General features: G+C 30.9%; 1 protein-coding gene across 25 annotated transcripts in view; it reads left to right on the top strand.

Moving 5' to 3' along the window:
- LOC109608989 (longitudinals lacking protein, isoforms A/B/D/L) overlaps nt 1–25,670 on the top strand; it is a 125,315-nt gene that overhangs the window by 49,195 nt on the left and 50,450 nt on the right. Inside the window, exons 5-6 of one of the 25 annotated variants that reach the window (XM_020025558.2) lie at nt 3,131–3,337; nt 3,400–3,924. The exons of 11 other annotated variants lie outside the window; for them this stretch is intronic. In XM_020025558.2, the coding sequence (XP_019881117.1) occupies nt 3,131–3,337; nt 3,400–3,641 (449 nt within the window). In that variant the 3' untranslated portion in view covers nt 3,642–3,924. Of the gene's footprint in view, nt 1–1,116; nt 1,385–2,544; nt 2,811–3,130; nt 3,338–3,399; nt 3,925–4,670; nt 5,100–6,646; nt 6,933–7,044; nt 7,474–11,315; nt 11,557–13,767; nt 14,171–14,292; nt 14,596–16,819; nt 17,147–18,174; nt 19,237–21,416; nt 21,659–21,785; nt 21,974–24,630; nt 25,597–25,670 lie in introns of those variants that run through there. 13 more of the 25 variants (XM_020025564.2, XM_020025562.2, XM_020025574.2 and 10 more) reach the window with 13 other exon arrangements.

Consider the following 25,670-nt stretch of genomic DNA (forward strand, 5'->3'; position numbering starts at 1 on the left):
TTACTTTTTAGTATTATATTTATTCAAACTTTTCTTTGAAAAGTTGTAAGGGTGTTGTATACTCCAACGTTTAATTCGAATAATATACTTTTTATACATTACCATTTCCTTATTATTTTACGTCCTAGTTGATTTGCAAGTGTTTAATGTAAGTAGGTATATTAAATGTAAAAACACCTACCAGCTACAACAAAATTAACATCCTGGCATTTTTAGATGTGACCACAGCATTTGGAATGTTCGCTTGTCCAAAGTGCTCCAAAACTTACCGCTACCGAAGCAGTGTCGGACGGCACATTAAGTATGAATGCGGGAAACCAGGTCAGTTCAAATGTTTCATATGTTATAAAACGTTCACGCAGAAGAGCAGTCTGAAGTCACACGTAAGGGCAGTGCATACCATAAAGAGCATGTAGGCAGGTCTGTACTCTCTAAATCAGCTTGTTACGTACGTGAAGGTTCTATGTTAAGCCAAAGAACAAATAAATATCTTCCATGTAAGCGCTTTTATGTGTCTTCAGTTAGTTATGAAGACCAAATAAATTAATTGTCTTTTTGTCTGAATATTAATGTTGTAAGGCCGGATATTTATTAAATATTTCATATAATTTTGTTCTTTTTTAATGAATACATAATAATTTTAGAATATTTTGGGAACTGGACATTTAAAAGTCGTTACTAGTTTGTTTTTTTTTCTATTCGAAGATAGTCTCTTTGATTCACTGAGGATAAGGTCTCTACTAATTAATAAATAGTTTGGTTCAAAAAGTGAAAATTGTCTCTCTTTGTTCATCTCTTATATATTATCAAAAACAGGTCAATCTGATACATAATTTTTTTTATATAAAGATTATACAATGCCCTTTATTTTTTTATAGTTGACTGACATGTTTAAAATTAGTTATGAAAATATTTAACTGTGCGTGTATATTATTTTATAAATATATTATACGTGTGAATAGAGTGTATTATTTACAATCCTTTGTTATGTTTCCAGTGGTGTCCAGTTCTGTACACGTTTATTGTTTTATATGTAAATAAAATGGAAGTATACTGGTATAATTTGGGATGTTAAAATTATCGTACCTTGATAAGCTAACAACTTATATGTTTTAGCTTTTGTTTGCGAAATGTGCTTCCGAAGTTACAAATTCAAGGGCAACCTGGTAAAACATTTAAAATACGAGTGCAACACAAACCCAAAGTTTATGTGCAGTGTATGTGGGAAAGGATTTAAGCAAAAGGTCCATCTTAAAAATCATCTATCTAGAATACACTCTACATTAAAATACATTAAATGTCCTAATTTGTAAATCCCCATTTGGTTAATCACTTATGTATAGCCTACATTTGTACCATGTACGAATATAATAAATACAATTAATTGAACAATTTTTCTTTCAAACCTTAGTGAAAACAAATTTAAATTAAATGCATTTTAATATAATTCTTTTTTTAGGAAAACTGGCCTATCAATGTAAATCCTGCTCCAAGTCGTACAAACACTCCCCATCATTGTACAAACACATGAAATTTGAGTGCAATAAATTGCCTCAATTTTCATGTGATATTTGTGGGAAAAAGTTCTTTCAGAAGGGCAATCTCAAACTGCATCATAAGGTTCATAACAAATCTAATTTTCTGTAACAATGTGTATTATTATTAATACATGTAGATTAAATGTACAATAAATTTATGCATTCTATTCGACGTTTTGCTAGATAAATAATAATATTTTTTAATAGTTTTTTGGCATTTAATTTTAGGATTTCGGAGTGATGGACAATTTATATTGTTATATATATTTGTATATTAAATTGTTTGAGAATATTTAAGAATTTCATTTGCAGGTCCGAAAAAATTGGACGGGATGTTCCTTTGTCCTAATTGCCCTAAAAAGTATAAGCACGTCACATCATTGTACAAACACTCCAAATACGAGTGCAATAAAACGCCACAATTCCAATGCGAATTTTGCTCAAGAAAATTCAGGCAAAAGGACACTCTCAAAACACACATGACAAATTTTCATAGCTACTGAATTATGTAATGCATTATTCAAAAATAAATTGATTGTATCCGGATTGATTTTTAATAAAGATATAATGTGACAGCAATAAAACGTAGATGAGATAGATTTTCATTCCTAATTAATTAAACTTTTTTTCCAGGCATCTTTAGTGAAGGTTATTATTATTGCAAAAGGTGTTCGAAAAAGTACAAACACAAAGGATCTTTAGTAAAACATTGCAAATACGAGTGCAACACACCTCGACAATTCGAATGCCCGATATGCACTAAGAAATTCGCACAGAAGGGAAACCTAAAGTCACATATCACTTATTTTCATAAAATAGTAAATATGACGACATAATTTATGTAGATACGTTATTTTATATAAAAATAAAGTTTGTAATACGTATATTTTTTAATAACATGTAGAGTGCCTAAACATACATGATAGAAATAAAATAAACTAGTAATGTAATTAGCACATAATTGACTCATTATTATACTAAGTTTATTATATTTCATTATTTTCAGTGCAATTTGTGAAAGACGACCAGGGTATGTACTGCTGTCCCGCCTGCCCAAAGAAATACATGCACAACAGCTCATTGCACAAGCATTACAAGTACGAGTGCAACAAGCCTCCATTGTTTACGTGTTACATTTGTGAAAAAAAATTCCATCAAAGAAGCAACGCGAAAGTGCATTTGGTGAACTGTCACAAAATTGAGACCAACATAGAATTGTACATTTTAGAGCGGTCCAATAAAATGATGTACAGTTGATCCTGTAGTAATTTATTTTGAGATTCAAGTATTGGTTCATCCAGAAGAACGAATGTTTTGATTTAAGAAGACAGAAGTGCATTTTTTATTTATAAATATCCCTTTGCTGTGTTACAACAAAGGCATCTTGTACAGATATGTACAGTTTAAAATTAAATAAACCTTTGACAAACAAATAAATATTAAAAAAAAAGTTGTTTTTAATTTTTTAAGGAGTTTGCAAAATTTGTTGTGTTGTTTTTTTTTTGTTTCATGACGTCTAAAGCTTGTGTAAATAAACTAATAAAGGCACAGTCCATTAACAAAGTTGCATTTTACGTTATTATTCTTTTTAGATTTTAAAGTCATCGTTCATCCAGACGGAGATATTTACGTGTGTTTAAAATGCAAAAAAACCTACAAACAGAAAAAATCATTCATCGAGCACATTAATCAGGAATGCGGACGTCCAAAATTGTATCCATGTAGTTTTTGTGGCTTCACTTTTACTAAATTGATTAGCTTGAACAACCACATCAAACACAAACACCATGTACAAATAAGTAAGTATATCTTAAAAGGTCGTGAAGGTGCATCGATTAAAATTGTTCGTGTTTGTTATTAGAGGACGAATGTGAAGATGTTAAGGCACACGTCTGCACAACATGCAACAAGTCGTACAGACATTTGAAAGGACTGAGAAATCACACTAAATATGAGTGCAACAAAGAGCCTCAATTCGTGTGCAATTTTTGCAACCACGCTTTTTTCCAAAAAGGCAATTTGAAAACACATATCATTAAAATGCACGGCGACGAAGGCCTGCTCTACATATACAACAATCTATCAAATAACAATCAACATTGAAAGTGCAAATTAGTCGTTAGTTGTTTTTGTTTTCTTGTTTTTATTAAGATAATAATATTAAGTTCAAATTACATATAGTTTATTATGTTATTATTTTGTGTAAAATTTGTTGATTTTGATTATTGTTCATTGTTGGTCATTGTTTTTATTAGGTTTTGTTTGGTTTTTTAGTTAAGATGATCGGTTGAATTTTTTGGGAAAGTGCCTTATGGAATGTAATGTTTGGTTTACAAAATTTATTTTAACGTTAATGTAATAAATAGAAAAGTGTATTGTTTTTTAATGAATGTGTTTCTTTCTCGTTCCGAAAAGTTATTTTTGAAAATCGACAATTTTATTGTCGTAATTTGAGAGAATGAAACGTGCTTTATTACAATAATCCACACCGGGTAATTTCAACAGTCCAACACAGACCTCATAAATAAATAAACTTTTAATCTAAATTTAAATACCAATACAACTTATCAGTTCAAGGAATGAGTAAATTACCAATTCAATGCAACTTGTGAATCCGTCTGGGGCACCTGGACCAGGTAATCGTCAAGTCCCTAATGAAGGCCTCCAAAGGCGAGGTACTGCTCTCCTAACTTTTAAATATAAAAGAGAGGTTTTAGTGCCCATTGGCACGACAACCGCATACCTCCCCTCTACCCCCAGTCTCCCCTCAATAAAAACACATTCTAGTTACACGTTGCATCTGCCTCTTGTTTTTTAGGTTATGTTTATGTTGCAAGCAAATTGAATTTGCCGTTTAATGTTAGTTATATGATTTAGTGATGTGATAATGTGACAGTGAAGTGATAAAATAAACTGCCAATTTAATTGGCCTATGTATCCTTTATTAATTTTATTAGTTCATATTATTATATATATAATGTGTGACGTAGATTCGTAAGTAATTTTTAGGTATTTTGAGGAGTTAATTTGAAAGTAGTTACGAACAAAATATAAAACTGAATAAACTAACTTAGAATCTAATGCATGTGACGTCCACAAATTGACCACGTAATTAACGCAACTCTGTTTCAGATGTAAGTTTCTTGCTAAAAAAGATGACGTTCCCAGATAACACGTGCCCGTTATGCAACAAGGCATTCAAACGAAAGGATCACGTCCAGAGACATTATCTCGAATTGCATTTGAAACATGTCGCCTTCGAATGCACGAAATGCAAGAGAATGTTTAAACGGAAGTACCTAATGGAGAACCACGAGAAGATATGTTTCGGTGGTGCGTCTTATCAATGTATCGGGTGCAAAACGAATTTCAAGAATAAAGAAAAATGGCTGGCACACATGATGAAGGCTCACAACATTAATATGATGATGGAGCCACATCATCTTTTGGGTTTCTGAATTGAATTTTGTTTGGATCTATTATGCGTAGGATTAACAATATTTTTACACAATGTTGCTCAAAATTCGAGTACAAATTTATATACAATTCTCAAAATTGACTATTTTTGATATAAGAAAATTGATATGAATTATCTTTATATGCATTAGGATTGATATTTTTGTAAGACTTTGAAATTTATATTTAGGGTTTGCATCTGCAGTATTTTTATATTTTTATTGTTAAGGATAATAAAGAATAATTGATACAAAAAGTCTTTGTGTTTATTGTAACTATATGCGAAGGTGAGTATCATTTTCTGAAAAAATAATTACTGTAACTAATATTTCCGTCTCCTCGTTTATATTGTTCACTGACTTTTTTATGTTACTCATTTTATTATGTAAATCGACTCAAACAAAGTAAAGTGCTATACAATTTACATCATCATTCGGATGGTAATTTTTAGTGTATATAAATTTAAACAAATAGTGATATTTTCAGATTGTATTGCAGTTCGAAACGGACATAATTTGGTACCACTTCACAGAACGCGATGCGTTGTATGTTACGCGCGTATCAGTAAAGAGAAAGGCAGGGCGACGGCTCAGAATCAAACTCCTAGGACAAAGTACCACTGTCAAACTTGCAACAGAAATTTTTGTCTGTCTTGTTTTTTTGAATCTCATTAGTTATTATCCTTATTATTGTTAAAAAATGGTTAATATTTTGTCAGTTTTAAATGTTTTATAAGAAATAAATATGATTATTTTCTGTCTTACTGTCTTCAAGAGTATTTAATTTATGTGTTTATTCTATTCACATTAAAAATTTGGTTTTAACAACCAGATAATTAAAAATTTTAAGTCTTGAATAAATATCCAGTTCATAAAGGGTTACTGTTGTTGTTTTCAAATCACTTGTACATACGAACTCACTCTCACTAACACCTGAAGAGTTAAGCGACTAATAGATTTTTTTTCAGGTGTACCCCTGCACTTTTTGGGAACTGAAAGACGATTTCTGTGCGTAAAGTGTAAAAAAAGTTACAAGCACAAGAGGCATCTTTCGAGTCATATCAGATACGAGTGCGGAAAAAGTCCGTCGTTTGAATGTAGACTGTGTCAAAGGAAGTTTTATCAAAAATACACGTTGAACGCCCATATGAGACAGATACACGGCATGGGTTTACCCATTAAATGTGGATAAATTTAATTTACACAATGTATATCTATTATTATAGATAATATATTAATTGTTAGAATTTCGGGATGAAATTTCATATTTTTTTATACGATTTTTAATCATTTCATGTTTAGAATTATGAGAATGTGTTCAGATTATTTAATATTACAGTTAGGGGCGGATTAAGTCAAGGGTTGTAAATTTCTGAAACTTTTATATAAACCCTAAAGTCATTAGTCAGTTACTTTTTTTGTTTTGTAGTTTTTATAATACATAAGAATTTTATTGCATGGTTACCTTAATTTAGATTTTTCTGTTTAATCATTTATTTAAGTTATATTGTAAAACTTTGTTTTGTCAATAAAATTTATCGATATTATTAGATTTATTATTTGTATATACACTGTAAAATACGGCAAACCACTAAGAATAATGACAAAATGGTGAATTGCAGATCTCTTTTTGATTCCGACATTATTTTTTAGTGAGAAAATTCAAATGCGAAAGGTGTGAGAAGACTTACAAGTATAAAAAGCATCTGAAAAGTCACCTTTTGCATGTGTGCGGGAAGGAGCCGTCGATTAGGTGCAGCCTTTGTCCCAGAATGTTTCACAGGCCGTACGAGTACAACACGCACGTGAGATCGGCACATTGTTTAAAGTGATTGATGTAAACGAAACTAATTTGGGTGAAGGGATTGTTGCAAATTTAAAATGGATGTAAATATTATCTAGTTTTATATAACAGTTAATAAAGTTTTTTAACGAAATCCGTACGTCGAGTTTCCTTTCTCTTAAAACTCACACACTGCAATCGGATCTTTTCTTTGCTCGATGTTCTTCCGCTGATCACTTTTCAGTTTACTAAATCGTTTTGTTTTTAGGTGGCGGCTATGCCTGTTTTGTTTGCAACAAACAATACAAATATTCGCATTCGCTGACCAGACATCAGAAATACGAGTGCGGCAAAGTGCCGACTTTTAAATGCTTCGTGCCGGGATGTCCTTTCATGTCGAAACGGAAGGATAATTTGAACGCTCATATCAGAACTCTACATTTAAAGGAACTGAAGATTGAATAGTTTTAGTTAATTTAAATAAATTAATTCGTCATGTTTCGTTTACTTGTGCCTAATTCCATAATATTCCGTATTTAGGATTACTCGTATGTACTTGCTGTGATTGTATAAACAATTGAAAATAGGAATAGTGATAGAATCTATATTATTTTGTAAACCATTACCAATTGTAATCCAATTGTAAATTAGAATTATTATATTGATTTCCGAGATAAATAAAATATAATATGTGTAACACTACATTTTAATTTTGTAATTATATTTGATTAAAATTTAATTTACTGTATTAATATATTTGACTTAATTTTACTGGTTTTTAGGATACAAGCAGGATAAAAGAAATAAATATTCTGAGTTCTTCCGGTTCTACATGGACGAGAACAACATTAAAGTTGGAATCTGTAAATTATGCGAGGCGTGTAATAAATATAAAGCAATTAAAATGATTAAATCGAATACATCAGGAATTATTAGACATTTAGAAGGGACACACAAAGAAGAATATGATAAATTTGTTCTAAAAAATTCAAAGAAATAATTAATTAACTTAATTAATAAATGAACTCACTTAGGATGCGTTTTTAATTATACTTCGGTGGAAGGATTCTGTGTCACTTATTACAACTGGGTTGTCCATATTTTTTTAATAGGACACTATTAATAAATCTTAAGTCGCCCTTTTTAATTGTTGTACATTTTCAGTTGCCAATACTGGAAAGTTTCACATGAACAAATACCAGAAATATTTCGATTATCGTGTAGACGAGTCAAACAAAAAGATCGGAGTGTGCAAGTTATGTCGTACGAAATATGACAAGTATAGAAGGATAAAAATGACCCATTCCAGTACAACTGGACTCAAACGACACTTGTTGCATTGTCATAAAGAGGAATACGATGAGTTTTTTCTATGACCAAATTTTATAACAGTTAAATAAATTAATCGTTTCGACACTGCATTTTGATTTGTCTTGAACCGAAACAGAAATTCGACTTTGTCAAGAATCATTTTCTGATTGCGCTCTCATTTTTAGCCAAATTCCAATGTGATAAATGTGGAAAATGGTATGCGAAGAAGGACTCTTTGTACTGTCACAAGTTAAGATACTGCGGAAAAGCGCCATCACATCACTGCACGTTCCTAAACTGTGACTATAGAACGCACATTCCTGGCAATCTAAGGAGACACATGTCCCAAAGACATAAATGTCCGGCAAAATAGTTTGTTTTGTTTAATGTTCCTAATAGGAAGTAAATAATACTAAAGACTAGATAGTGCACACTGGTGATATTAATTTAACGTGTTAGAAGTAGATTCTGATCAATAAATATCCGGAAACTATTACAAATTGTTTTGATCATCTTAAATATTGTTTTAAATAATTATTGTATGTGTGGTAATAGTGTGATTTATTTCAGTTTACGCATGTGACAGCTGCGGAAAAAAGTATGGCCTTATGGTGTCGCTTAGGAATCACAAGAGGCTTTACTGTGGAAAGGAGCCCACATATCAATGTTCAATGTGCGATTACAAGACCTATACAAAAACTTTTCTTGTTCGTCATTATAGATTAAAACATAAAATATTTCCAGAGTCAGTATAAATCCTTTAAATACACTCTAGTTTAGTAATTCGTATATGTACCTGGTAGGCGTAACTTTTTCTAATGTCACTTATATTTTCATATCTTCGCAACAGCATGTGTTGTGTGTGTTGTTATTGTATATGATAATGAGGTCCACGAATTAAAAATCGAACGTTTTTATTGATAAATGTTTGTTTTTAGATTTTGGCTGTGGTTCTTGTGGAAAGCGATATAGCAAGAAGAACTCTTTGTGGGTTCATCAAACGAAGTATTGCGGAAAACAGCCTTCTTTCTTTTGTACCTTCAAGGACTGTTCGTACAGGGCACACATAATTGGTAATCTAAACAAACATGTACTTCAAAAACATCAATGTTCCGCCGTTAGTCCTTTAATTAAGGAATGCCCAGTGTTTCGTTACTAACAGGTCACAGTTAAATAGTGTTTATGACTCTAAAAATTGCCTCATTCAAAAGTTTAGTTAAATCGGAGTATAAGTGGTCAAATTTTAAATTTTTTTTCTAAATCAATATTTAAATTACAACTAGAGTTCTTTAAAACAGTTGTAACATTTTTATTTTATGATATATCTATTTATAAAAATATTTGTTAATTTTTATGTAATAAAAGTACACTATCTAAGTATCTATCCAGGTGACTCTTTAAAGTATAATTGCTTTTAAAATATCCTATTTGGCATTTAAAAAATGATATATTGTTCCAATATTCCCATTTGTCTCTAACAACAATCTGGTATGCAATCAATTTTAATAATTTTTGACAAGCAGTGTCATTAAGGTTTTCGGGTTTCAGTGATTCTATCACTAAGGTCTGGCAGAAAATTAATAGTTTGGTAGAAAATTTGATATTAACATGCCTTATCAATAGAAATATTGCAAATATGTACCATTTTAAAAAACCAAGTGGAATATTTTAAACATAATCTGCCGAAAAATGATCACTGGGAGAGGTATTTATAAAGTGTTCACTAGAAAAGTAGGGCAAACATTATATATTTATAAAAAAAATAGGTATTTCATAACCTATGACCAAATATAGATAACAATTTTTAATTTAAAAACTTTAAAATAAAATTTAAAATTTGATCAGTTTTACCTCGGTTATTTGATTAAATAAAATAAACAATAATTACTTTTAATTTTGATGTAAATATGTTTAGCTCACTAATACTTAACACTAGACTTTAAGTGTGTTAATTGTGTTTTAATTTAGGAACAAGATTAAAAACATTTATAGGTTGATGTACTGTGTTAACAACTTTTTATTTCTAGGATTGGAAGAAGGCACATTAACGTGCACCACGTGCAGTAAAGTTTATAAAAATTCACAATCGTTTAAAAGGCATTTGAAATATCAGTGTACTGGTGAACTGCAGGGGCAGTTCCAATGTTATTTGTGCGGGCATAAATGTAATTACAAGAATAATTTAAAAAGTCATTTTATACACAGACACAAAATGTTACCAGATGCAGCTTTGCTTTGTTATAAGAAAAAAGTGTAGTTTAGTTTTATATGAAATAAAGTTTTAAGTTAATAAAATATTGGTGTTAATAGGATCTTCTTCTTTATACGATCTTTGTTACTTTACGAAAATGAATAAAACATTGTACCACACATATATACAAATCACATAATTTTTTCATTCGTTTTTTCAGGTTTGTATAAATGTGGTGTGTGCAACCAAGTATTTAACAGGAAGGATAACATGAAGAGGCATGAGTCTTTAGTCTGCGGACGATCTCGTAGCCAATTTAAATGTGGGTTGTGCAAGTATTCAAGCAAGTACAAATGCAACGTAAAAAATCATTTAATATCAAAGCACAGCATCGAACGTCATAATTTAGACCAATTTGTTATTATTGACAAGTAAATATATTTACGAAACAACAACGTGTTTTATTGTTGGGTAGTGGTATAATAGGTCTTTCGACATGTGTAAATTTATAATTCTTGTTCAACTTCTATTAACAAATATTTATACTGTGTCATAATTAATTTTGTTGTAGGGCTAGGTAGACCTTTTATGTGCAAAAATTGCGGTAAAAAGTACAAGTACCGCAATACTCTATACTCACACGAAAAGTTTGAATGCGGAAAAGATCCACAATTCATATGCCCTTACCAGAATTGTTTTCATGCCTCCAAGCTGAAGGGTAACTTGAGAAAGCACATAAAATCTGTTCACAGGACATTACAATTTTTAGAATAAACTCATTTTACTTGTTAATTTTGTTTTCTGTTATTTATGTGCAGCTTAGAAATTAATTGTGTTCATTGATCATCTCAATTTGTTGGCTAAACGAATTTATATGTTATGTATTACATAATTAAAAAATGTCACATTACAGAGAATCTTTTCATTTTATTATTAACCTAAATCACGTAACATTTTGGGATTTGACAAACATTCAACTCATAACTTAGGAATGCGTCTGTTGTTTGAAGTGTATACTAATCGACTTGTGATTTTAGGAAAGGGATTCAAATGTGACACGTGTAACAGATTTTATAAATATTTGAAAAATTTAAAGGCCCACAAGAAATACGAGTGCGGAAAGGTGCCGCAGTTCCACTGCAGCCGATGCAACTATGCCACGAAAACTAAGGGAAATCTTAAACAGCACGTAGTCAGATGTCATAACGTAGAATTTACACAGTAAATTTTGTTTGTGGACGATGAAGAAAAAAAAATAAAGCTTCCCTAAAAAATAAATTAGACGACGTGTTATTATTTATAGTTATCAACCGAAAATTTTTAATTATTTTATTGTTTCTAGCTTTGTACACTTTTCAGTCATTCTAATTTAGCAAATTTTTGTAGGAAATTTCATCCAAAACTACACTTGCTTTAAATGCAAGAGATCGTATAAATATAAAATGGGTTTGCGTCACCATGAGAGGTACGAATGTGGAAAGAGTCCTCAATTCAAATGTCCAGTTGAGGGGTGTGGGTTTATGGCTAAGGTCAAAGGAAATATTAAACAACACGTGCGGAAAAAGCACAATAATTATTCGTATCCGTAGGCAAAAACTATGATTTGTATCTTTAAATTCGTGCTTTTAATAAAGGAAAGGTTAACTTCAGAGTTTTACTTAGGTTCAGACATGTTTTGATGCTCCACATTTCGGAATTCTTATGAGTAGAAGAAATCCCTTGTAGATGACGTTCGATACCATTGCGAAATAAGGCCTTCGATTTATACATAAAGAGCCACGAAGTCATATAAAGCCGGCATCCCACGGCTCGTGACTTGGCACGCCACAAGTCGTTGGAATGGAGAGGCTCGTCTAGGCTTGACTTGGCTCGTCTTTACCGACTACTCTCGGTAAATGTAACACGAATCAGGGGATAAACGAGAATGTGCAAGCACGGCGATTCCAAATCGTTGGTTCTTCATAGCAATTTAGCAATTAGTGCGTTCTTCCACGTGTCGTGGGAATGGTTGGTTCGCAACATGGTGAGTCGACTTTCTAAGTGGTTGGCTCGCCGAGTCCCGCAACGTGGGATGCCGGCTTAAAGGATATTTTTATTAAATGATATACAATTGTGCTTCTATGTCATTAATTAACATTATGATTTGTAGTTTAGATGAACATTCTTTGTATGTTTTTTAGTTCTTTCTTTACCTTAAAAAAAGATACGTCTCAGATGTTATTGCTGCTAAAATATTTTATTTTAACTAAACGGAATTAAAAATTGGAACTGTGCATAACTAACAATTTTGTTAATTGGTAAATTAAAATTGTAGAAGTTTTTCTGTTTTGATTGAAATTTACTAATTTAGAATTTAATTGATCAGATATTCAGTTGACCAAATGATAATGAAAAATACTGAGAAAACCCATTTATGTTTTTAAAAATTTGGTTTTATATTTAAATTCAGGTTTAAACAAAATATTCTGGCAGGAGTTTTTCTGGGAGACATTTGGTTTATCTGATAAGAACAAGCCTGTGTGGGTAAATAGTGTTAATTTATAGGTGTTTTAGCCATTGTCAAAATAAATATCATTTAATTAGCTTTTAGTATTTTAATTGAATACACAATTATTAGCTAAATGAGCATTTAATAACATTGTTTGTAATTTTAGAAGCACAAAATACTTGCAGCGAATGTGGAAGAAGATACAAATATTATTCTGGACTGTTACAACATAAAAAGTATCAATGTGGAAAAGAACCTCAGTTTTCCTGCCCATTTCCAGGATGTCGATACAAAGCCAAACTTAAATCAACAGTTAGACGACACCTGCATGTAATACATAAAGATTATTTGTCCGATTATAACTCGTATTGATCAAATTAAATCAGTAACGTAACAAAAATCGTCTTTTTCGTATTCCCTAACACTTTCGTTGGTGGGTCCAATTACCAAAAATACTTGTTTTGTGTTGATTGTTGATCATGACAACTGCACTAACATTTCGGTTTTTTAGGCTTCATGTTCAGCTGTGTGCAGTGTGGAAATCGAGCATACAAAAACGAAAAATCTCTTTTACGTCACATTAGATATGAATGCAATAAAGAACCTACATTTTCATGTCCATATTGTGATCAAATGTTCGTATACAACAATCGACTAGCCGTACATATTAAACAGAAACACTCTACTTTGTTGTACACACAATAAAACCGTTGTATTATTGTATGTGGACTTTTTAGTTATCTCTAATATTAATTGTAAATCAAAGCCTAGTTTAAATGTTTTTATTTTTAGCAGAACTACCTTTTTTCGTATTTATGGTATTAGACCCAAGAGATCTTGAGAAATTTTAGTTATGATTATCACCCATTATTTCTTTTAAAACAGTTCAATCCATTATATTACTAGTTACAAAAGTAGTAACCATTAATTGTATACAATTTATATATTTATAATTTTAATTATAAACATGAGGCGTGTTTTAACTCAGTTTATTTTTGCAGAACCATTATATGAATGTCGAAAGTGCAGTAGGCGGTACAGAGCTAAAAGGTCTTTGAGGAGACATATGAAATACGAGTGTAAGAAAGAACCATCGCTGAAATGTCCTTACTGTCCGCATATGACGAAGCACCGTTGTAATTTAAATATTCATATCAGAGTGAAACATCAAGATCAATTAACCGTGTAGGACTACATTTCTGTATTTATCTGATTAAAATATTTAGATGACGGTTGTAGTTTTAAATTTTGATTAGTCTTAAAATATATATAAGAAAAAATATATTTAATTTTCTTATTTTTAAACAATCAAGCTTGTTTAATTTACGCATTTTTCATTTCATTTATAATTCTTACTCTTATTGGAATTTATAAAAATTTCAAAATATATCTTTTGTAAATACACATTGGTATTTCTTTGAAGTATTTTGATTTTTTTGCATGCCACTTTGTATTTATTACGCCTTATTGGTGCCAGTAGGTTAAATGAAATAATATTTTGTGTGTCTAAGCAAATTAATTTTTAGAGGGCAGATTATACAGACGAAGAAACCGGAACTTGAGAGTCAAACATCCCGAAATGGACCACGAGTCGAGCTACACGGAAGGCCCCACAAGAAGAAGATGCGCGTTGTGTTGTGCGAAGTACCAAATTGAGAAGAGAACTAAAATGATTTGTCAAATTTGTAAAGTACCTTTGTGCAAAACCTGTTTCGAACCGTTCCACGAGCGATGCCAACAAGCATTTGCCATTGTTACAGCTGACACTGAAGCATGACGTTAATCTTTTATTTTTGTGATGCCCGACAATCTTTTGAATAAATATTTACTATTAATTTCAGGGAACGCATATTAATTCGTTTTCGTTGCAGTGTCGTCGCATTCGTTTGAGTGCTCCGTGTGCGGGAAAACTTACAAGCATAAAGCTTCGTTAGGAAAACACGTTACCTACCAGTGTCAGAAAGAGCCTCAGTTTCAGTGCAACTATTGCTCTTACAAATGTCAACTCAAACCAAATCTTAAATTGCACATTAAGAAAAAGCACAACTTGAAACAATAAAATTCTGTGCCTGCTTAAACTTGTTTTGTTATATCTGTTGTTTTATTGAAGGGTCTCTACTCAAAAGTTTTAACATTTTTGAGTATATTATTGCCTTATTAATCCACGTTTTGTTATGTGACCTCTCAGTTTGTCTAAATGTAATTTATATTTTAGAGGCTACATATTTTCTGACAAACGATGGCCGCTATGGCTGTTTAAAATGCCTCTCCTCCTACAAACAGAAATCACACCTAAAGAGACATCTCAATTATGAATGCGGCGTTGAAAGGAAATTCACTTGCGACAATTGTCTCCAAAGATTCAAGCATAAAAGTCACCTTCAGGTACATCAGAAATGCTGCCTACGAACGACCAATAATACATTCTGAATAAAATTAATTTTACTAACACACATTTCTTTTTTATTCATCCCTTGTGTTTTTAATTTATTTGGTTTTGTTATTTCATTTGAATTTGTTAATTTTAGGCAAACTTCCAAAGGAGCAGTTTTCAAAAATCTTGGAAGAATCTAAAAACTAAATATTGTTATTTAAAATGTAAAGTTCCCATTTTTTTGGAACTTACGTGTAAAATTTGTACTTCGTTTTAATTCTGCAGATACATATCATAATCGTTAATTAAAATTATATTAATGTTAACGTACTTTTATTTCACGTACTGAGTTCTGTCTGTTTTTATAAATATATTATTGTGGTAAATCATCATGTACTTATCTCTTTTTTTAAATCGTTTATAACTTATTCATCCGAGAAATTATATATTTTTTACTGGTTTGGAAAATGATGATTGATAATATCATTGATAAGCTTCCATTCCTGTCGAATTGTTATTAGTTCAAAGACAGAGGTCCAGTTACTTGCTCAAAAGATACAGTCGAAGTCTTGAAATATTGGAGAGCTTGATCTGAAGAAGGTTCGACGAGATCGTCTTGTGTTCATAGAAGGAAGACTTCTAACCATGCGAAATGTTTACCGTAGAAGCCACCAATTGAACAGGTGTAATACATCATAGCCAGGGGAGGGAAATCAGTCTTCCTTCCACATATACCTCATAAGATCAAGAGAGTTTTTTCTTCACATTCTTTTCACCTCTAGGAAAATACTTACGAGTCCAAAGGTAAACAAAAAACATCTGTTGACAATCGATTATTATAAGAATACGAAAATAAATTATATAATTTGCGTTGGTTTTATTTTTTAAATACAATTAACATTAAAATAATGAATTATAGCATCATCGTGCCATCATGCTTTTCTGATTCACAACCTAATTAAAATTTCACCAAAACTGATTTTATGTTGTTTTAGATTCGCTAAGTACCAGAATCACCCAAAACGCAAACGGAGATTACGTCTGTCCCGGCTGTAAAAAGAAATACAAACATAAAACGTCGGTGTACACGCATTTGAAGAACGATTGTGGTAAAGTGCCACAGTACCGTTGCGAACCCTGCGAGTTCTACTGCAAATATTTTCACGTCCTGCAAAGGCACAAACTATCGTTGACGCACATGAAACGAATTGCGAATTCACACTAGATTTAGTTTATCGTTTTAGACTTAGTTTGAATTCACTATGATTTCTATTAGTTGAACTTCGAGTGTTTATATTTATTGAGGTTTTGTTAAAAAACATCTATTCTACTTACTTTATACAATCAAAATCGTATAATAAACTTTATTTTACTCCGCTTTACAACATATACACACACGTATTGTAAATATTATATATGTTATACAATTTATTTTTCGTAACTAACATAAATTTTTAACAGTTGAACTCATAGTGAATTATATTTAACGTTAGTCATTTTAGTCAACTACAATCCAATACTAAATTAATTGTATTCAATAAATATGAAGTAGAACAAGTGATTTGACTTTTCCTCGTTTGTAAATACTGTTTTTGTACAAATTTCCCTTAATTTCTCTTTAACATTTAACAGAAACTAATAAAAGATTATGCGATTTGTAATGTGAGTTTTTCTTTTAGATTATGCGTTCGAACAATTCCATGAGCTTTTTGCCTGCAAAAATTGCGGCAGAGCGTACAAACGTAAAAGTTCGTTGTACAATCATTCGAGGTGGGAATGTGGAAAGGAGCCACAGTTCAAGTGTTCATATTGCCCTTATAAGGGCAAACAAAAGATACATTTCATCATGCACGTCATGGCCAAACACAAGGAACACAAACACGAAGTATTAAACAATTATAATCGTTAATTTATTGTATTTTAATTTAATGTTCAAATTTAACATTTATTATTAAGTTTTGACGATGACATTTATAAATTTCGAAAGGAAAAGAATATTATAAGCATTGGATGAGTGCTGTTTTGTTATGTTTTACAAATTTTTGAAAAATTTATATTTTAAGTTATTTACGAGGGACACATGGTGTTTATTATTTAATAATTTTTTAGTTTTTTGGTGTGGTGTTTCTACAAATTGTATTCAGAAATTTATTTATCGTTAGTATTAGCTTCTTAAAGTACAAAAAGTATTTATTCTCTATTTATAATCGTTATAGAATTTACTTGCCAATAGTACAATATTTAATAAGTATAGTATTTTTTATTTGGAATGGTTACTTTATTACATTATATCACAATTTATATTTTTATATCTTATATTTTTTGTTAATAAATTATTTAAACGTAAAGGGGTATTTTATTCCCGAATAGTGTACCTCATTTTTAATTGATGTTTTAACGTTCTACAAAATGTGAGTTGTTTCACTTTTGTTTACATCATTGTAATTATATGCTTGTTTTAGGTCCATTTATTTGTGAAGTTTGTGGTCGAGATTATAAGTACAAGTCAAATATGACGTTTCACATGAAAAGATGTGGTCAAAAAATATTTGCATGTGGTAAATGTAAAAAGAGATTTACAACAAAATATGCTTTGAAGAGGCATATTGACAATGGAATATGTACGGAATGTGTTTTTCCAGTTAAATTCGAATAAATTTAATTTGATTATAGTAGTTTTTGTTTAATTACTTATGTTTCAATACTTTTTATTATATTTGCATACTGTGTCATAAACTTATAATATTTTCCTACAAAATGAAAAGGTAAGACATAAATTAAATGATGAAACTTTTTTATCGATGTCTGTGTTTCAGGTAAACCATTTTTTGGGTGACTTCACCAACGACACGATTATTTTATGTTTTCAAAAAATTATTACAATAATTGTTATGTTTTATTTGCTTTACGTTTTCGTTCTCCTATTTTGTACATAAATTCCGCTTACTAAACCCCTGTGTATATATGTGCTAATCCTTGCGATTTTATTTACCCTCATTTTTCTTATTTTTAATTTTTCTTTTGTCATTTTCAGAGTTTTTAGAGTTTGACAAAATCGTAATCCCGGCTTCGTTAAAATGCCAGTTGCAGAAAGAACGCGACGAGGACAACGGTTACGCCGACCGTTATTCGAAAGCCCATTCGGATGAACTGTCCGGCGATTTGGGCGGCGAACTGACCGGAGAGTTCGGTTACGCGTACGCCGATCAAAAGTACGCGTGCAAACACTGCGGCAAAAGGTATCGGTGGAAGTCGACGTTGAGACGGCACGAGCAGGTCGAGTGCGGGGGCAAGGAGCCGATGTTCTCCTGTCCCCATTGCCCCTACAGGGCCAAACAGAAGGGCAATCTCGGCGTGCACGTACGAAAACACCATCCGCAGATGTTCTTCTTCACGAGAAAGTATACTAAGTCTGATTCGAACAAAGTACAAAATAGGGAGGCTGTAAGCTAAACCCCGTTTCTTGAGCAATAATACGATTTGATATTTTATTGGCGTCCCCTATGTTCATTTTTTTTAATTATTTGGCACATTATCATTTATGTTTTCTTTGAACAATTTAATTTAAGTTTGTATTTTAATTTGTTAGATTATTATTATGTTAAAGTTATTAATTTTATTATATTTATTTTATATATATATATTCATATTATTTTCGTATAGGAAAATATTTATAGGTATCTGTTTTGTTAGTATATTTGAATATCTTATTTTAATATATTTTTCTTGACTCCAACGATTAATAGGTTGACGTTTTTCGGTTTTGGTTTATAAATTGTTGCATTTACAGTTTAATTTTGTGTTTAAATTTTAATCAGAATGGTATTTTTAGTTATAAAACAGTTAGTGCCTTTATTAACATACTTTTAGAGTGCAATTTGAATAATTAAAGTGATATTCTATATCCAGCAATAACTGCAATATAGTACAAATATAACATATTAAGGAATATTCCATTTTTGTTATTTAGTTTTACTAGTTTTATATATTTACTTTTTGTTATTTTAATTATATATATTATGCCGCTTATTTTATTTATATTTAGCTACAAATTATGTATTGGGGTTTTGGTTGGGTAATAAAATATTAAAACACAATGTTGTTTTATTTACCTACTGCTACCCCAACTATGTAATTATTATTTTCAGTTTTAATGTAATTTATTATTTTTAATTTAATTATAATTTTATATATTATTTAACTATCTAATCATTTTTGTTTTTAGATTGTTTCAAGTGCTTTCAGTGCAATAAAACTTACAAAAACCAGAACACCCTCAACGTACACCTGGCATTTGATTGTGGGAAACCCAAGGATTTTGTTTGTCCATTTTGCCACTTCCAGTGCAAACGAAAATACAATTTAAAGCTACATTTATCCAAACGACACTCTGGAAATGTTTTAAGTGATGCAATAAACCAACCCTTTACCTACTTGATATTTATTTTCCCATTTTCCCCTTCAAAATTTTATTGTTTTATTCGCCTAGTCATTTAAACCCAATTATGTAGTAATATATTATTAGTAGTTAGTAGTTTATTATTGAGTAGTGAGTGTTATGCAAATCTTATGTAGTCAAAATTTTCTGAATTACTTGTTTTCAGAATATACATGTACGTCATGCAACAAAACATATATAAAAGCACACTCTTATTACTGTCATGTAAAATACACTTGCAACAAGGATAAAATCTTCAGATGCGGTACTTGTGACTACAAGACATCCAGAAGTTCCGACCTGAAACGTCATCAGCGTATAAAAAGACATTACAAACATAAGAAAAAGACCAACTAAGACGTTTTTATGTTTTGTTTATTTTTTCAAATGTAAATGTGAACTACTTCAACATCGTATCATTTCTAAGGTAATTTTTTTCAGAATTTCGTTGTCAAATTTGTGATAATACGTACAGCAACAAAAGAGATCATTCAGCAAATATTCTGCGTCAAGAAGTTACGATTTAAGAAGGCACCAGAAAACACGACACAGAGTATTGTAAAGTTCCGATGTGTTAAATCGTCAAGAAGAATGTTGTACTATTTTTTATACAAAGAATATTTTAATAAATTATAGACCGTTTATTGAATACTTTTTATATTCACCAATTCACAAATTACAATTTTAATTTTGTTTATTAAATAAACGTTTTTCAGGTTTGATTTCTTGTCCCAAATGCAAGAAACGATACAAGAACGCCAACAGCATGAAAGCTCACCTCTATCAAGACTGCAGGAAGCTGATGAAGCTCGTATGTCACATTTGTTTTTACGAATGCAAAAGGAAATACGTTCTGCGCAGACACATGTTGGAGAAGCACAAAATTACATAGGACAATGTATCAGTATTTTTCTGGGGTACGTTATTTATATGTGCCGGAAAATAAATTCTCAAACTGTCTAGTTTTTTATTGTAGTTTCAAAGTCGAGTAGTCCTATCGATGTTATAATTATAAATTACTTCGTTTTTTACTAGTACTCTACAAATATTGTTTTCAGGTCCCATTCCGTGTCCCAAATGTAAGAAGCAATACAAAAATGTTAACAGCATGAAATCACATCTCTCTCAAGATTGCAAGAACGTGAAAAAACTCGAGTGTTTCGTTTGTCTTTACGAATGTAAAAGGAAATACGTACTGCGCAGACACATGCTTGAAAAGCATAATATATCCAGAGAAAATTAATTGGTATTTTTGTGATTTATAATGTTTTTGTGTGGTTTATACTGAATATTGTGAAAACAAAATATACATTTACCCAAGGCAATTTTCTTATTGTAGTTAGCAGTTTTAATTGTGTGTGATAAGATATATCGTAATTAATTTTCAATTAAAATTAAACACATTTTCAGGTTATTTTCCATGCTCTCGATGTCACAGAGTTTACAGCCACCACACATCGAGAAACCGACATATAAAATACGAATGTGGAAAATATCCCACTTTTGAATGTGTCGCCGATCAATGCAATTACAAAGCTAAACGAAAAAGTCATTTGAAAACACATATGCTTAGAAGGCACCATATTAATCTAATATAAAATGCAATTTGCTATCTTGTTTCGTATTAATTAATTCCGTATTGTTTCTTCATATTATAACAGTATTATGATAATTGTGTTGATTTGTTTTAAATAAAATTTTTATACTTCGAGTGTTTGTTAATACCCAGTAATTAAATGAAGAACTGTAGATAATTCTGCTGTAATTCAGCATCTGTCTTTTATTTAGTTTTCTCATTCATTGAAATAACAAATATTTTCTAACATTTTATTTTTTAGGATATTCCAGACGGTACCCAACAGGGCCAAACGAGTGCCACAACTGCGGCAAAGTTTACAAATTTCGACAGTCATTAAATACACACATCAAATTTGAGTGCGGAAAGGAGCCAACATTTAAATGTCCTGTCGCTAATTGTCCTTACATAGGTAGGCGGAAGGCACATTTAAAATTGCATATTGCCAATCGACATTCCAATTCAAAATTTCTGACTACATATTTATAAATATCCTGTAATAAAGTATTACTTAATATTCGATGTTTTTATTTATCTTATACAGTGTGTTTCGTCCAGCTTTTTGTTAGCGTGCACGCCTGGATTATTTTTATTGTTATTACAGTTTAATAAAACGGTTTTGTCGTTTCAGCCCAATTCATGTGCACAATGTGTGGAAAATGTTATCACAGAAAGTCGTCGTTGAGGAATCACATAGAATTTGAATGTGGCAAAGACCCCCAATATTATTGTGACAGGTGCTCGTACAAGACCAAAATTAAAGGCAATTTGACCAGACACATGAAAAGGCACGACCAAAATTGAAACGTTTCCCTGCTTTTCCTTTTTTTAATGAAACAAAATTTTTAACTGTTTGTTAAGTTGATTTATTTGTACATATTAAAAATTATTTTCAACATGTGGTTCTTTTAATTTATTACTTTTAAAAATTTTTAATTTACTGCGCATGACCGTAATAATTTATTTTAGATGACAATGGTTCATTACAAGTGGGGTAAAGTAGTAACATTATTAATTTTAGGGAAGCAATTCTGCTGCGACTCCTGCGGAAAATTGTACAAACACAAAAGTTCTTTAAAGTTCCACGTAAAAGTGGAGTGTGGAAAGGATAAAAACCAATTTTGTCCTTATTGTCCTTACAGGTGTAAAATAATATACAATCTTCAGAAACACATCATTTTGAAGCATAGCAATCCAAAATATTCCATATTTTAGCACAATTTATTTTATTATGTGTGTCAATAAAATACATTTTAAGTCTAATTATCTTTGAATTTGTTTTCGTTAGTTTTTTAAGGCATGGACGGTAAGTATTGCGTAGGCATGATGTGTGTTAGTTTCGTCGTTGTAAAATAAACCCATCACTAACATGTGTCACATGTTTTAGGTTTCACGCCGGTTTTCCCGTGTTTGAGATGCGGCAAGCCGTACAGGACCAAAAAAGGAATGACCAACCACTTGCGATACTCTTGCGAGAACAAAAAGACCTTTTTCTGTAAATTATGCGACGCGGCCTATTATTACAAGCACCATTTGCAAAGGCACATGGTCCATCACAAATTGGACTCTACATAATTAGTGTTTTAATAATTAGTCAATTAATTTTATAAACCGTTGATTTTGGGAATACCGTATTTGGCAGTTTTGCCAATTTTTTAAAATTTTGTTACAAAATTAAATTACCAAGTACCCTATTCCTAAAATTACTATATTGGACAGTAGCATCAAATTGAAGGTGCTCCGTGCTCATGTTGATAAAAAATGATTTTTGTAGATTTTTAAATAATTTGTCAAAATTACCTAAATTTTTAATGCTGTACCAAAGAAAATTGATACTCATATTTAAAGACTTAAGAGAATATTTTTAAGATTTATTATGTAAATTATGTAGTCAAAATAGTACCTATTAAATAGTCCATGGATTGTAACAAGTAAATAATAATTTACAAAATTAATGTAAATTTAACTAAACAGCACAAATTTGGAAATATATTTAATTTGTGCATTTCATAATAATTTTATCTTGTGCCATTTGTTGAGTGTTATATTTTTTGTGGAGATGTTTTCACGGATACTCAAATTAGTTACTGTAACGTAGTAGTCATGTTTAGTCGTTAACAATGTAATTTTATAATAATAAATAACATTTGCTCGTCGAATGAACCGATTGTTTTAATTTTCATGTGCTTTTCAGTATGTACAAACGAGGTATATTTTTAGGCTTAATCGTCATAATCCCATAATTTGTAACTAACACCACTTGTAAATATAAATTATAAAGACAAGCTTAGATATAACTAACAATTTTGTTTTGTCCTTTTTTTCTGTGGTTTGTGGGTAATCGAGCAACTGATCCGTAAAAAATTGACAAATGTTGATAAATAAATTATTTTAGGGCCGTTACGAAGACCGAAAGGACGTGGGAACTATCGATGCATATGCGGAAGGACGTACTACGAAAAGAAGAATTTAGTCCGACACCAAAGACTTAAATGTGAACTATTTTGTGAGAGCATAGAAGTTTATTATTAATTTAGGTGGAAGTACTTCTCGTTTATCAGTTATGAATCTACAGATGGTACGTCGAATTTATTACACCTTTAAGTGCTACTTTAGGTGGCATAAAAGTTTCTTTCAGTTATTGACTGTTTCAAAATGCAGACGATCTCAATGAAGGTCAGTTGATTATTTAGTTTTATTCTTAATGTGACGGATTAAGATTACGTTGATTCATTTGTTACACAATCTATTGTTAATTTTTTTATTGGAAGTACTCCCAAACCTAGTTATGTACCTTAATCGGTTGATGGATTGATTATTATAAAGGTAATGATAATGTTGATATATTTAAGGTTGTTTAAATAAATATTAATTAATCTATACTAGTTGGGACCATATAAAGCAATTACCAATAATTTTATTACCAGAATTGGGGTTCAGAATATACACTCAATTATATATTAAAGTAATTGCTTATTTTATTAAATAAATAATGTTCAAATAGACCAAATATATATTTTACATTTGTTAATATGGTGGTTGTTATATTTTATTTATATGTTAAGATTTTGATATTTCAAAAAAATATCACAGGGTACAAAAGAAGTACTTATATTGCAATATATGCATAAAATATATACGTTTATTTTAATTATTAAGTGATTGGGTTTTTTATATTATGGGTTGTTAACGTTAGATTATAAAATATTTTTGTAGTAGACTTATGCTTGATATACAGAACCGTTTATAATTTTTTTAAATAAAATTTTTTGAAAACACCCGGTGTTTTATTGAACACTGACTCCAAGTGCCAAGTTGTTTAGTGCAGTGACTTAAGTTACCAGTGCGCAGTGCCATCGCCCAGATCTTCCTAATTAGAATCACTTAACTGTAGTATAGTGTAGTTACTGTAATCCAATAAATAAATCAATTAAAACAAAAAAAAAACCGTTACTAATTTGGGAACTTTGTTCCAGGCAAAGTAACCAAATTCGAATCGCTCCCAGATCATCTGGCACTGCAATTGTTCCTCATGCGCAACAGCATCAAGAACCCGTATAGCATTTCGAAAGGGGAAGACGAAAAAAATTTGGAAAAACGCGACGGAAAAATCGAATGCCCTAACTGCGGACGGGCGTACAAGCTAAAGAGCTCGCTGAGGAACCACCAGAAATGGGAGTGCGGCAAGGAGCCCCAGTTTAAATGTACTTACTGTTCGTACAGGGCCAAACAGAAAATGCACATCACAAGACATATTTTGAGAATGCACAAGGTTATCGATTATTCGGCTGTCAAGAATGAACTCGTCGACGTCGACAATTGAAACTGTTGTGTGTGACTGTAATCAAAACTAACGCAATATTTATTCTTTAAACTTTATGACTATTTGCATGATATCCTTTTTATACGTTATATACTCTTTTTTATTGTAGTTTTAGATGCGACTTTTTGTCTTTACATTTTTGTTTAGGATACTACTCATCTTAAGGCTTGACCACTACATATCAGCTTCCATGACAATTAATCTTAGGTGTCCTTTTTTTGTATTATCTCCTATGTTAGTTGTTGATAAGACTGTGCAATACTGCCTTTTACGGTTTGAAATCAAAAAGACAAATTCGGGTGCTAATATATTGAAATTTAGACGATTATTTCAATGAATTATATACTGTATATCATATACATACAACATATTACCATATGGTAGTTAACCAAGTATTCCTAAATTACAGGATGTTTTCTTTTAACAGCTGTTCCTAAGATTGACCCAAGTTAGTGGCTGCAATGAAAAATAATTGTACTTTGTGACAGCATCCTGTAAATGAAACAAATGTGCCTTATAAGCAATTCCTAATATTAATTAGTCTGTAAGTTTTATACCTACGATAATAAAACGCTTTTTTATATAATCCTTTATAAATATTTTAAGTTAGGGAAAAGTCTGTGTGTAGTTAACTATGAAACATTTTCAGAAATTGTGTCTGGTTAAATTTCACATGGATTAATCCATATTCCT

The sequence above is a fragment of the Aethina tumida genome, chromosome 2 (genome assembly GCF_024364675.1).
Source record: "Aethina tumida isolate Nest 87 chromosome 2, icAetTumi1.1, whole genome shotgun sequence".
NCBI lineage: Eukaryota > Metazoa > Arthropoda > Insecta > Coleoptera > Nitidulidae > Aethina > Aethina tumida.